At 36.8% G+C, this 13,387-nt stretch overlaps 1 protein-coding gene across 10 annotated transcripts in view; it reads right to left on the bottom strand.

Moving 5' to 3' along the window:
- Positions 1-1,168: 1,168 nt before the first annotated feature.
- The window catches only part of Cdk19 (cyclin dependent kinase 19), a 163,820-nt gene continuing 151,601 nt past the window's right edge, over positions 1,169-13,387 (bottom strand). For 8 of the 10 annotated variants that reach the window (XM_071613130.1, XM_071613127.1, XM_071613124.1 and 5 more), the window contains 5 exons: positions 13,243-13,340; positions 13,065-13,127; positions 12,441-12,519; positions 11,464-11,730; positions 1,169-5,543 (listed from right to left, as the gene is read on the bottom strand). In XM_071613130.1, coding sequence (XP_071469231.1) covers positions 5,412-5,543; positions 11,464-11,730; positions 12,441-12,519; positions 13,065-13,127; positions 13,243-13,340 — 639 coding nt within the window. In that variant the 3' untranslated portion in view covers positions 1,169-5,411. The remainder of the gene's footprint in view (positions 5,544-11,463; positions 11,731-12,440; positions 12,520-13,064; positions 13,128-13,242; positions 13,341-13,387) is intronic. The other 2 variants (XM_027928263.2, XM_027928264.2) reach the window with 1 other exon arrangement.

Here is a 13,387-nt window from a genome sequence, read left to right as displayed (position 1 = left end):
GCATGCGTGCGGCCCGGGTTCGATCCTCAGCACCACATACAAACAAAGATGTTGTGTTTGCCGATAACTAAAAAATAAATATTAAAATTCTCTCTCTCTCTTTAAAAAAAAAGGAAAAGAAATGAATCTATCTTAATAAAGTGATGTCTATTTCTAGTATTTTCATTATTCATAGAAAACTGTGTTAATGCCTATCCATTTACAAACATGACATATTATGATCCAGGAATTCTGTGCAAGGATACAAAAACAATGCTTGACTTGCCATATTCAGCTTCTGCTCTGTAGTGAGCACCATGTCAGCTGCTGAGAGTACAGAAGGGAATAAAGCCTAGGCCCTATCCCCCAGAGAATTTATAGTCTGTCCAGTCATCTACTTTTTCTTACCTACATGGCTGGTTAGAAAGTCAAGGAAGGTCAAAGAACAGTTTTCCAAGATAAGATCTATTCTACAAATAGCACAGAATTGAAGTCCACAGACCACGCCAACAATGAAATAGCCAAGCTGGACATGTGCAGTGTCCATTTTAAATAGAAGTTTTGTATTATGTCATTTAAACAGTTTTTGTCATTTTTTTCTCCCTCCCCACCCCCCAGTGCTAGGGATTGAACTAGGTAGGGCCTCAAGCAAACTAAGCAAATGTTCTCCAATGAGTTAATCTGAAGCCCCTTTTCAAAAAATTTTTATTTTCTTCCAGGGTTTCACTGTCACTTAAATATTCTTCAATTATATTTGATATAATGATATTATGATACCTTTGACTATTGCAGTAACCAAAGAAGATTCATTGGGTAAATTACAGAAAGAACAGTCAGGTTCAACAGAATGCTATTATAAGAGGAGAATCTCCCAAACCAACCCCATCTACAAAATGATGCTTGTTTTTTCTAAGACATCATGGTAATTTTCATTAAAAATAATAATAAAAAAAGATGTTTCTCTTAGAGGCATTTAGAGAACCATAATTTCACTTGTGAGCTATTTGTAAGTCTTGCTTGCTTCTGTGGTTTTGTGATATCATAATCATCCTGAACAGAATAACATTTTAATTCACAGGGAGGCAGGACAAGTGTAATCATAAAAGCTTCCAGGCATGCAGATGACATTTTAACATTTAAAACTTAGCACAAGAGTAGTTGTTGTGCACTTAAAAGATCCACACAGAAACAAAGTCAATTAAATTTTATTTCAACCAAGAATATAAAATAAATGCAACGTAATTTAATTAAGTTTTAACAGTCATTTCAAGAAGAATGTCAGGACAACTTAAAAGTGGGAAACACTCGACTCCAAAGTGGCAGCTTATCCTGTACCTATGGAGGGAGCGGGCCTTGCTAAGGCGTGGCCAGCGCAGAGCACACAAAATTGCAGCGGGGGATGGAGAGCTACAGTTGTCTCTATAATCATACAAAGAGGGATGCGTGCAGAAAATGACTGAAAAAAGAGACATGGACAGGTGCACTTCACAAACAAGAATTATTGGAAATACAAACTAGGCAGTTTAGAAAGGATATACTACATAACATATATAAAAAGTACTTTCCATTGTTGTTAAAAAGGACATCTTCAGTCCAGATTTTGTGTAATACTTTTAGTGTCTACACAGACAAATCTTTAAAAAAATTAAATAGTATTAATTTACTAAATATTTAGGAGATAACAGTGCATTAAGGTTTTTTTTTTTCATATAATACATATCACTCCCTTGCAGTGATAGCATAGAAGAGTAAGTATGGCCTTAGGAATACATTTTTTTTTAAAAACCCTAGAACAATGACCTTTGCTTTATGATATTTGTGACAATTCTTGAAGAGTATGGGGACCTAAGCTGCTATGTTTTGTATAATACGTTACTTGTACTTGACTCCTTCAAGCCTCTCTGTCTGATGGTGATTTCACTGTCTTTCTCCACCTCCTAAGAAGATATTACCAGAGTTTAAGATTTGCAACTTTCATAGAATTCTTCCTTCATTGAACAGTTTCTGCTACATATATTTACTCAAAAGTACATCAAGCTGCAAAAGTCTTATTCTCCAACTAATTTTTCTCTTCTTTTGCCTTTGGTAGAGAAAACAGCATCATTTTAGAGGCACAGAGAACAACTAGCAGTTGCTCCACCAGGAATGAGGCAGTGAACACATACGTAAATGTTGTCTCTTTCCATTCTTAAGAGTAAATTATGTTTATAAGAGAAAACATAGTTCAGATGGCCAAAATTCTAAGTACTAAAGTTTCAAAACCACACAGATATAAAAATATACAAGTCCTTGGTTTTTGCATCTCACTGCATGATCTACTTCATCACAAGGATTGTTTCAGCCTCACAGTATCAGCCCTGCCGCCAAGCTACTTTATTGTGAGCTCGTCTGTCCTGAACTTTTGAATCCCTTTTCCCAAACATACATCTCATTAGAAAGCTAACTCTAAAACTGACCTATAATATCAAGAGCAGAAAATCTTCAATTCATTCTTTCAATTATCTCCCCTGGTTTTGGTGTTCCTATAGGCTGAGGGATGTCTGTCCCCACTGCATCCTCAATAGGCATTAAACAGTATCTAACAAACTCAAAGAGGAATGCAGTCATTTGGGGACCAAAAAGTTTAAATTTTGCCCCCAAAGAGCTTCACAGGTCTCCTTAGAGATCCCATAGTCCAGGGCCCTTATGTGTATGCAAGGCTTTTTCCCCTTTATAAAGAAAGGAAAATATGAACCAAAATTATTCCGAAGGGTAATGGACACGAGTGGGCATCACTGACCCTGAGGCAAGAAGAGAGGACAAAAGGGCCAGAACCAGTGAAGTGATAAGAAGCCCAGTCATATATATAAAGGAAATCTCAGGCTATGTCCTGGAGAACACTGTACTGGGAGCAACTGATAAAATCCCCATATAGCTGATGTCAGTTCTACCAGCAAAATTCATTTATGTATAAGGAAAGCAAGCGGCCCAGTGAATGTATAAACCAAACCATAAGAATTACATGTCAACGTTGCTAATTAAATATTAAGGGGCATGGTATTTTGATTTATGTACATATCTGGGGTTATCTCTTTTTATTAAATGTAAGCTCCCCTTGAGGGCAGGAACAGATCTTCTATTTTCACTGTAATTTCCTACAACTACTTAGTAGAGTGTGTTCTGCCTATAAGAGTCATCCACTTGTTGAAGGCTACTGTGAACATTGCAAATATACAGTAATGTCTTTTCTGATATTAAATCACTGGCTTTTTCCTAAGCTGGACCAAGAAATCCTTCCCTAACACCATTTACTATGGAATTTGGAATAATACCTATCCAAGTGAGTTTAGAGTAAACCAAAGAGCCTTCATATTATAAGACAGTTCATTTTCAAGTCAATTACATGACAAAAACATCCCAAGAGAGCTTACTGTTACTGAATTGACCATAAGTAACAGGAAGTGTGTCCTGTTGTGTTTTCCACCTAGCAGAGCACTGGACACCTTGTAGGGTACAGTGAGCATCTGAGGACCAGTAGCTCTGGACAGTGAGGCTTCAGGGCATAGAAAAGAACTTTACACAGGTAGCAACTTCATGCAGGAAGATGTTCATTTCTTATTTTAAAAAAATGGAAGTGATAAAATACCATGGAAATGATCAGAAATTTCTTCAAATGGAGCATGTCAACTGTTTCATCTACAATCTTGATGAATGTCACTATACAGTATTATTATTAATAGCATTATTATGCTGAGATCAGTAAGGTCCTGGCTGGCTACAGTATCACATCAATAGTGCAAAATGTATACTGGCTTCTGTCTAAATTTCACTTGTATATGGACCCAGAGTATCATAACCAGGTAGATAAGTTCACAAAGAATAGTTTTAAAAATGCATATAATTTGCATATATGACAAATCAGCTATTTCTTCTAGCTCAAGAAAACATCTAAAACAAGGCTGGTGCTGCTAGTTGCATTCAGAACATTTTTTTTTTTTTTGCCCCTTACATTACAATGGGAACTCTGTCTTTACATTTCCTTTTGACTCTGGAGAATGAGGGGCTCCTTAAACTGGCTAAGAAAGAACTTAGCCTCTAATTCATAGATAATGGAAATGCAAATATTCACCTTATATTGTATAGTCTTATACTATCTGCCCATAGTTTTTAGGCACAATTATTTAGTTTTCTGCTAGGGGCAAAAGAAAGTATTCAGTGCAATGAAAAGATTTTTGATAGAATTAAGTTTCAGTAACAAAAGCGAAATTATGCATACATAATACCCACTTTAAACATGAATAAAACCTACATTTTTAACATGCTTTAAAAATAGTCACTCTATGTCTAATGCAAATACAAATGGAGGACACTGCTCTTTACTTTAAAAGCAGATGAATCTGCAGGCTTCAATTTGAATACCCTTGATTAAGTAAGAAAGTTATTCACACCTACCCAGATGTGAAGAAACAAAGGAAAGGAACAGTTCCTTTAGAGAAGCCAACTTTACATACAATACACACAAAGCTTTTCCTTCAAGGGGAAGTAACCCATTCTTTGATCAACATTACTCCTTAAAGAAATCCTAGTGCAGTTAATATTCTCTTCAGCTTTCTGGTGTGGATCACCAGAGGACTGTATTTCATCAAAGCTCTTGAAACCCTTTTTAAGGTAGACTTAGCTACATGAAGGTTAAAATCATAATTCTTAATTACCGAATACTATTCAGAATATGATGGTTCTAGGAACTAAGTTCCATATGAATGATTATATAAAAATCACCACACACTTCAGTTCTTCAGAGCATAAAGCATAGTAACTGCAAAGATCTAGGCTGTTTTTGGTTGTAAGTTCCCTCTGTCCCACCACTTGTTTTTTACTAGGCCTTCCCTGAAACTAGATAAATAAAAACATAATAGTAAAATACTTTGGGACAGTAACAGTTTTGTTTAAGACTTCCATGAGCAAAACAGTTAAAGTCTGTGAAAACTGTGTAGTGCTCTAAAAGGTGCATTGTTACCTGTGTTGCTAAATCAGTTCATGAAGTAAAAAACTATACACCACTGGAATTCTGTTTCTAAAACATTAAAATCCTATTAAAAGAGCTTTGAAAAGATAAATCATAGTGATTGCTACAGCATGAGAAAGGTGCACCAGAAAATCCTTCAAAAAATGCTGAAGGTTACAGAAGTGCTGGAATTAGATTAGACGCTTTATCAGAGAAGTCACAATGGAACACATGCAGGGAAGGTATTGGGGAAACTTCACAAGAATCTTCCATAAGTCAATAAAGAAGAGATATCAGTCCTGAAAAATACTCAGTATATAAAGTTTTCCTCCCAAACATGAGTTTTAAATGGCATCATAGTTTGTGTTTTGGGGGTTCTTTGCAATGCAGACATCATATTGCTGGAGTCTTGCTTTGTGCTGGCCTGGGCCAAGTCAAGGGCTGCTGATCAGTACCGGTGGGCCTGGTGAGATGGGTGGTACTGTGCACTCTGTTGAGACGAGGAGGAGTAGCCTAGAGTGCTCTGGGACTGAGAAGATCCCTGAACGCTGCTTTGGTAATTCAGGCGAGAACTGGAGTGCTAGAAGGAAATAGGAAAAGGAGATTACTGATAAATATAAGAAGATTTATGGCTCGAGGCTGGGGTTGTAGCTCAGTGGCAGAGTGCTTGTCTAGCATATATGAGGCACTGGGTTCGATCCTCAGCACTACATAAAAGTAAATAAAGGTACTATGTCTATCTACAACTAGAACAAAATAAATTTAAAAAAAAAAAAGAAGAGAAGTATGGTTCAAGATGTCAATTACAGTAGAATGGAGATATAAACCATTTTCATCAATAAGCTCCTGGTTTAGATCTACAGTAGCTGACAGTTAACGTAGTTTGGTAATACATTTACTTCTCTGAAATCACACACTATAACCACACATTCTGACAGGTATGACATTTGGCTGGATTCTTTGGGAGGCAAAGAAAGGGAGAGGAGAAATGCTGACCCACTGTTCTTCATACAAATACTAGGTACAATTTAACCTTTTACATAACTGAGCTTTACAAATAAGAATTACCAATTTGGCATATGGAAATCAATGACATTTGTAATGTATACTAACACGCTATTAATTTTCTCATTATAAAGAACAAAGCTGAGACTAAGAAATTACTATTTTGGAGAAAATAGTTTTCCGAAGTAGAAGCTAGTCCAACCCACAAGACAAAGGAAGGCAAGGTTGGGTAGCAATAAGTGGGTTTTATAAACTTCAGATAATATTTAGAACAAAATCTGCCCACCAATAAATCCTGCTTCCTGTCCAATAAGCAAATACAAAATTTTAATACATGGTTGCCTCTAAGAGAAGACAGAGACAAATGTATTTCTTTGTCTTCTAAGACAAGGGGTCTGACCATATTGCCCAGGTTAGTCTTGAACTCCCAGGCTCAAGTGAACTTCCCCCTCAGCATCCTGAGTGCTGGGATACAAGTTGTGAGCTACTGCTTGTATTTTTATGACTTCATTATTCAATATATGTTTATTACTTTAAATAAAACATCTTCATAGTTTTTATAGAAAATATGAAGAAAATGTATAAAAGAAAAATTCATCTATAGAATAAGAACATCGTGAGCTGGGGCCGTAGCTCAGTGGCAGAGCACTTGTCCGCCATGTGTGAGGCACTGGGTTTCATCTTAGCCCCACATAAAAATAAAATAAAAGCATGCTGTCCATCTACAACTACAAAAATAAATAAATAAATAAAAGAACGTGGTACCTGATTAAACATAAGCATAGCTGGAAATTAACCTTCTAAATATAGTGTCTTAGCCTACATTCTGAAGGTTAGGCTTACCTATGAGCAAAATGAGAAAGAATACATGCAATAAAACTATTTTTTGGAGTTAAAAATGTAAATGACCAAGAGGTAACAGGGGAAATTTAAAAAGGGACAGGTTGGGGGTATAGTTCAATTGTAGAGCATGTGTGCGCATGGCATGCACCAGGCCCTAGGTTCAATCCCCAGCACTAAAACTGAACCAACAAAAAAGAAAGGAGAAATCAGCAAGGTCCTCCCCCTCAGTATGCAAAGGCTACCAAACTGCACTTGTAATATCTGCCCAAGACAATAGGGCAATAAGACAATCTTGGTCAAAAACAACTTGGCTTTACCTTTTCCAAAATTACAGAGCTAACAAGTTGTATGTTTGAAAGATACCTTTCAAAATTCTGATTATGTTTTATTTTTTTCAAGTTTTTTAATGAAAAGGAAAGTTCTTTCTACTCATAATTCATCAGAGGCAATTCTTCTGGTAAAACATAATGTAAACATATAAGACTGTAATGTGCTAAAACATAACTTTTTTAAAGATAAGATTTCCTTTTTAGACAGAGAAAAAGCCAATTTCCCTCTTTTTCAAAGTATGAATCAGATTTGCTTGCACTGGAAGCAGCCCCAAAGCTTTGAAACTCTACTAATGGAACCTACTGAAGAGGAAGGCAAAAGTTCTCCCTAATAGAAAAGTTAAATATGGCCTTGAATAAATTGAGATAAAGTAACAGGGAGGATCAAACACAAAAAACAATATCACATTAGCCTATCTTAGAGATTATGAAAAATGGTTTATTCATGAAGAAACTAAAATATAAATATAAAAATATTCTGAGAAGCCCTAGAACCAGAAAATGTAAGGAAAGGAGAAGAAAATGATAAAACTAATGCCCTATGATTGTTAGGCTAGCTATGATTACTTTGGGGTTAGCAGATTGCACTTGGCACAATATCTCTTCTGTAGTACATAGAGAACAAACATACTGATTATGTAAGACTTGTAAATGGTTCTACTCCCTCCAACTAAATCACTGAGATATCTATCCATTTTGTCATTCTATCATTACTTACCTATAAGTAAGGTTTACTTATAGGTGGAGAACAATAAAGAAAAGCATTTTGAAGAATTTTTGAACTTGAAAAGAACAGGAGGAAATCAAGTAATTGGCTTATAATTGTCTATCACCAGGTGATAAAGAGTCTGTCCTTTTGTTATGGTGGGGTCAGGACCACTCGAGCCAGAGAGTTAATTTTGGGGATCCCAACAGACTAGATTAAGTTGCCCATAGCACTCAGTGTCTAATTAACAAACAGAAAAATAATGGTGAAGCATGAAATAAATTTATTTGTAATTTGGCCCAAACTGGGAAGATAGCCGGTCTAGAAATCTGTCTCCCCCTATGGGCAACAGTTTAGGATTATAGAGGAGAAAGACAAAAGCAGATAGCCAAGGGGTATGCAGGTTATACAACCAGAGTGGTGGTACACTGGTACCCATCCTGGGACAGTTTTTGTTTTCAGCACAAGATGGAGCTGGGAAGGAAGTAAACTATTACAGGTTAAAAGGACAATGTCTAGATGCTTCTTTAATTTTTTGATTTTAAAGGAGTCCCTGTTACTCTCGACCAAAACTTCAGTTAGGGTCCTCTGAGTCCTCTGCTTGACTAGGCCCAACTGTGCGCCTCCCTCTTTGTTCTTACTGAATCCTATAAGCAAGAATTCTGTTAAGGTGTGTTAAAAAAATCCCCCACCAGAAAAAAGCACACTCATACATTGCTGGTGGGACTGCAAACTGGTGCAACCAATATGGAAAGCAGTATGGAGATTCCTTAGAAAACTGGGAATGGAACCACCATTTGACCCAGCTACTCCTAGGTCTATACCCAAAGGACTTAAAAACAGCATACTATAGTAACACAGCCACATCAATGTTCATAGCAGCTCAACTCAGAATAGCTAAACTGTGGAACCAACCTAAATGTCCTTCAACAGATAAATGGATAAGGAAACTGTGAGATACACACACACACACACACACATACACAAAATTATTCAGCATTAAAAGAGAATAAAATTATGGCATTTGCAGGTAAATGGATGGAGTTGGAGAATATCATACTAAATGAAGTAAGCCAATTCCAGAAAACCAAAGCCCAATGTTTTCTCTGAAAAGTAGCTGGGGAGGGAGATGGGAAGAATGGAGGAACTTTGATTGGGCAAAGGAGGGTGGTGGGGTGGGGCATGGGGGAAGGAAAGAAGGTAAAATGCAATGGATATCACTACCCTAGGTACACACATGTATGACTGCACACATGGTACAGTTCTACATCATGTATAACCAGAGAAATGAAAAATTGCACTTTATTTGTGTTCAATGAATCAAAATGCATTCTGATAGCATATATACCTAATTAGAATAAATAAATAAATTTAATTAAAAAAAAAAACAACCCACCCTCAATAACGGGTCTCTCTGGCCTGCCTTCAGCAATAATACTACCAAGTCAGAAATCTTTTATCCCTGATGTTTCCTCTTGATAATTTTCCATCTCTAACCCCACCCTGTGCCTTGGTAATGAAACTCTGCTTGTCATTGTTAGTGTTGGAGTTTATCCCATCTCTCTTCCCACTTCAAGACTCTGTTGCAGTGGTCCCTATATCTATTCAGGTAGTCCTCCTTGAATAAAGTCTGCTTTACCATCCATTATGATTCAAATCTACAATGTTCCCCCCAAAGAATCAGTGTTGAAGTATTGGTCCACCGTAGAGCAATGTGCAGAGGTGAGGCTTTTGGTAAGTGATTGTGTCACGAGGACACTAATCTCATCAAGGGATCGATCCCGACAGGGTTGTAATTGAATGGACTATAGGGAGGTGGTAGAAACTGTAGGAAGTGGGGCCTCCTTAGAGAAGTCAGTCACTGTGGGTGTCGCCTTGAAGCATATATCTAGTTCCAGGTCACTTTCCCTCTCTCTCTCATTCCTGGCCACCACGAGATGAACAGCTCTGTTCTGCCAGGTGCTCCCTGCCATGCATGATATTGTGCTTCACCACAAATCCATAGCAATGGGCCCAAGAGACTATGAACTGAAACTTGTGAAACCATGAGCCAAAATAAATTGTTCCTCCTCTAAGTTGATTTTCTCAGGTATTTTGTCGTCGCAACAAAAAGCTAACTAACATGCCATGTTTAACAAATGTTTACATAAACTATTTCCTGTAACACAATCTGAGGCATAAAGCTATTTCCTGTAACACAATCTGAGGCATAAAGCTAAGAGTATACAGTCAACATTTGTGGCTCATATAATAGGGATAAACTGAGGTTTAGGGAAAAGTGGAATTTATAACAAAATTCACATACGTTCATGATTACTAACCAAATACCAAGATGTTTTTAGTGAATCAAAATGAAGCTTTGAGGGCTGGGGTTGTGGCTCAGCGGTAGAGCGCTTACCTAGCACATGCAAGGTGCTCGGTTTGATCCTCAGCACCACATAAAAATAAATAAAGTAAAGGTACTGTGTCCAACTACAACTAGAACACAAAAAATATGAAGATTTGACTGGTTTAATTGGAACCAAAGGGAAATATTCTATACTCCTCTGTTAACAGGAAATCTTTGTAAAGCCAGTTTAAGCTGCTATTTATTATGTCTTTCTTGATGCTTCTCTTTATTCCAGTTCCTTATCAGTGAGTTTATTGCTCCCTTGCCAGAGGTTTTGTTTTCTATTATCTCTATTCCAAGTGATCCTCTTCTGCGATTCCCTGAGGATGGTTCTAAAAATTTTTCCATCCTTCTTTCATTTAAGTTTTCCCTTCTACTTAGGTCTTTTCTTAGCTTTTTGCCACCTTGAAAAAAATATTTTTGCAACATTCTCTACCGTATCATAGTAGGTATTTTACCTCTCTCCAAGTATCAATCCTTAGACATTTTTCCTTTAATTTCCTAAATTAGTGGTACAATTATAGTTTTCCTTTTATCTTAATAATAAAAAGTATTGTCTAGTCTCAAAATTATTTCTCGTGAGACTTTAACAGCTATTTCTGGAAAGTCCCAGTCTTCATTCTTTTCTCTTCTACAGCCAAGTGGCTACTATTTTCTCCCTGTAAGAGCAAATCTTTCTAAGAATGTAATTAATTTCATCCAAAGTAAGCCACTACTTCCCTCCCTTTCCAATTGCTTATCTAGGTATTTTCTTCAGACCCAAAGCTGTTAAGCAATTATATGAGTAGAAATACTTTTTTTTTTTTTTTTTTAAGGAGGAAGCCGCCTATTCTACTTTTTCTCTTCCAGGTGTTAGGACAAGCAAGTCAAGATATGAATATCTCATAATTACATGAAATATGATAAAAATCTTCATTTTGATATAATTCCCTAGAAACAGAATTACAGAGTTTGTATATCAAATATTAAGAATTAAGAATTAACCTAAAAGGATCTCTTAAAAGCCTAGTTTCCATTTTATAAATCATGAAATATACACATACTAATTAAAAAGGAAAAATTCAGGGACTGGGATTGTGGCTCAGTGGTAGAGTACTTGCCTAGCATATGTGAGGCACTGGGCCTCGATACTCAGCACCACATACAAATAAATAAATGAGATAAAAAAATTTTGTCAACAACTAATAAAAATATTTAAAAAGAAAAAAGTAAAAATTCAGTGGAGTACCTGATAATCTGACGGCATAACTGGTCCCCCTGAGTTTGTGCCGGAAGCCCCCAGACGCGGCTTCTTGTTTGGAGGCACCTGATTCAAGCCGGAGTCCTGGCTGTGCTGCAACCCTGCTCCAGCACCCCCGACACCAGCCGCAGTCCCTCCTGTTGTCCCATTGGTCTGAGTGTTGTTCTGTTGTGGTGGGGGTGCCTGTGGAGGGGCTGCTGCCTGCTGTGGAGGGGCTGTGGGTTGCTGATGCTGGTTCTGCTGCTGCTGCTGATTCTTTTACGGCAGGCAGGCAGGCAGGCAGGAAGGAAGGAAGGAAAGAAGAAAAGAAAGAAAAATAAGATATAAAACTAAATTCACAGGGAATTCTATTACTTGATATGCACATGTGACTGCTGACCCAGCTGGGACACAACCTGTATGGGTCACTAAGTGATTGGAATGACTGAAGAACAGGGCAGCCAGAGAATATAGCATCCCCAAAATTCATACCAGCCCCAGAACAGAATGCATTTTCTGAAGTTCACTTAGATCACACAGTAATCCTCCAAAACTAGTCACAGACACCTTATAGGCCACAGGGCACAAAGCATATAGTTTCATACCCATTTAAAACAGCTATAAAAAATCTTTTCAATCATGATTTTGGAAAGAAGAGCAGTGTAAGGAGGAGGCATATATATCCAGTTAAGATAAAAGGACAGAGTGATGCCTGCAAAAGACAGTGTGTAATGTAATGGTAATGACACTGAACAGAAAAAAGCAAGAATTAGGAACTGGAATAGAATAAGCTATTAGACAAACCAGAAAGTTCAATGATCTGTAAGCTTATTGTATTTTACATTTCAAACTGTATCTACAATCCTCAAATTTCTACAGAAAATAGTATTTATTTAATTATTTAATAGAGATTATCAAATTATGCTCCCCTGAATTATCTGACACCCTTATTCTCAAAAATTCAAAGTGTACCATGCAGTTTATACCTTGTCACCTTTTTCTTCAGGCTCATCTTCATTAAGGAATTCTCGTTTAGGGTATGGAATCTGGCAGCCAGCAAACACACTAAAAAATTGTATTTAAAAAAATACATGTCAAGGCCTAAATTATTAATTTATCTTATTAATTTAAAATTCTAGTTTTTCTTTTGTAAATTATTTCATACTCTTTCTCTGTGGCTGGTATATGCTGAATGTCTCCCAAAACAACTCAATTTGAGCAATAAAAAAAAAAACCACTCAACTGATTTCTACACTGTCACTTTCAATTTCAAATTTTGACTGCTGCTTGCTAGCTGATATATATGACAAAGAAGCTTCTCCACACTGACTTCATCAGCACCAAAAATAACTGAATTAGTATTTGCTTCAACAACAACAAAATATTTTGTCCCCTCGAGAAAAAAATGCACTTCTAATAAATTCAAGCACAAAAGATATACTTGGATGACATTAGGATAAAGGAATAGAGGGGATTTGCTCTAGAAGACAGAATTTTAAATTCTCCATCTCTGATCTGATTGGTCTATAAGTCGCATTTGTTTTCAGTTTTAATTTTCATTTGCAAAACTGATTAATGGTCATTACTAAAACACTTGTTTTCATTCACACCTTTCTCCAGCTTGGCCTGTTTCAAAATATGGACCATTTTTCTTCAGGAGTTTTTCTCTGAGGCTGTATTAATAAAGAAAGTAAAATACTTCAGTAATGAGTACTTCCTTGATTTCATCCACCATCTGATATCCTTGACCTGGAGTGAAGGACATAGAAGAGGGAGTAAGATACATACTCTAATGTTGGCAAGGGGTCCTCCTGAAAATAAGGGTCCTGCAGAGCCTGCTCTGAGGTAATTCTCTTGGTTGGATCCATAGTAAGGAGTTTCTGAAGCTAGAGAAACAAAAGAAATTGACAGCACATGAAAAGGTTTGCTTACA

Source organism: Marmota flaviventris, chromosome 6 (genome assembly GCF_047511675.1).
Source record: "Marmota flaviventris isolate mMarFla1 chromosome 6, mMarFla1.hap1, whole genome shotgun sequence".
Taxonomy (NCBI): domain Eukaryota; kingdom Metazoa; phylum Chordata; class Mammalia; order Rodentia; family Sciuridae; genus Marmota; species Marmota flaviventris.
The sequence above is the reverse complement of the archived record's forward strand: the minus strand, read 5'-3'. Positions and strand labels throughout refer to the sequence as shown.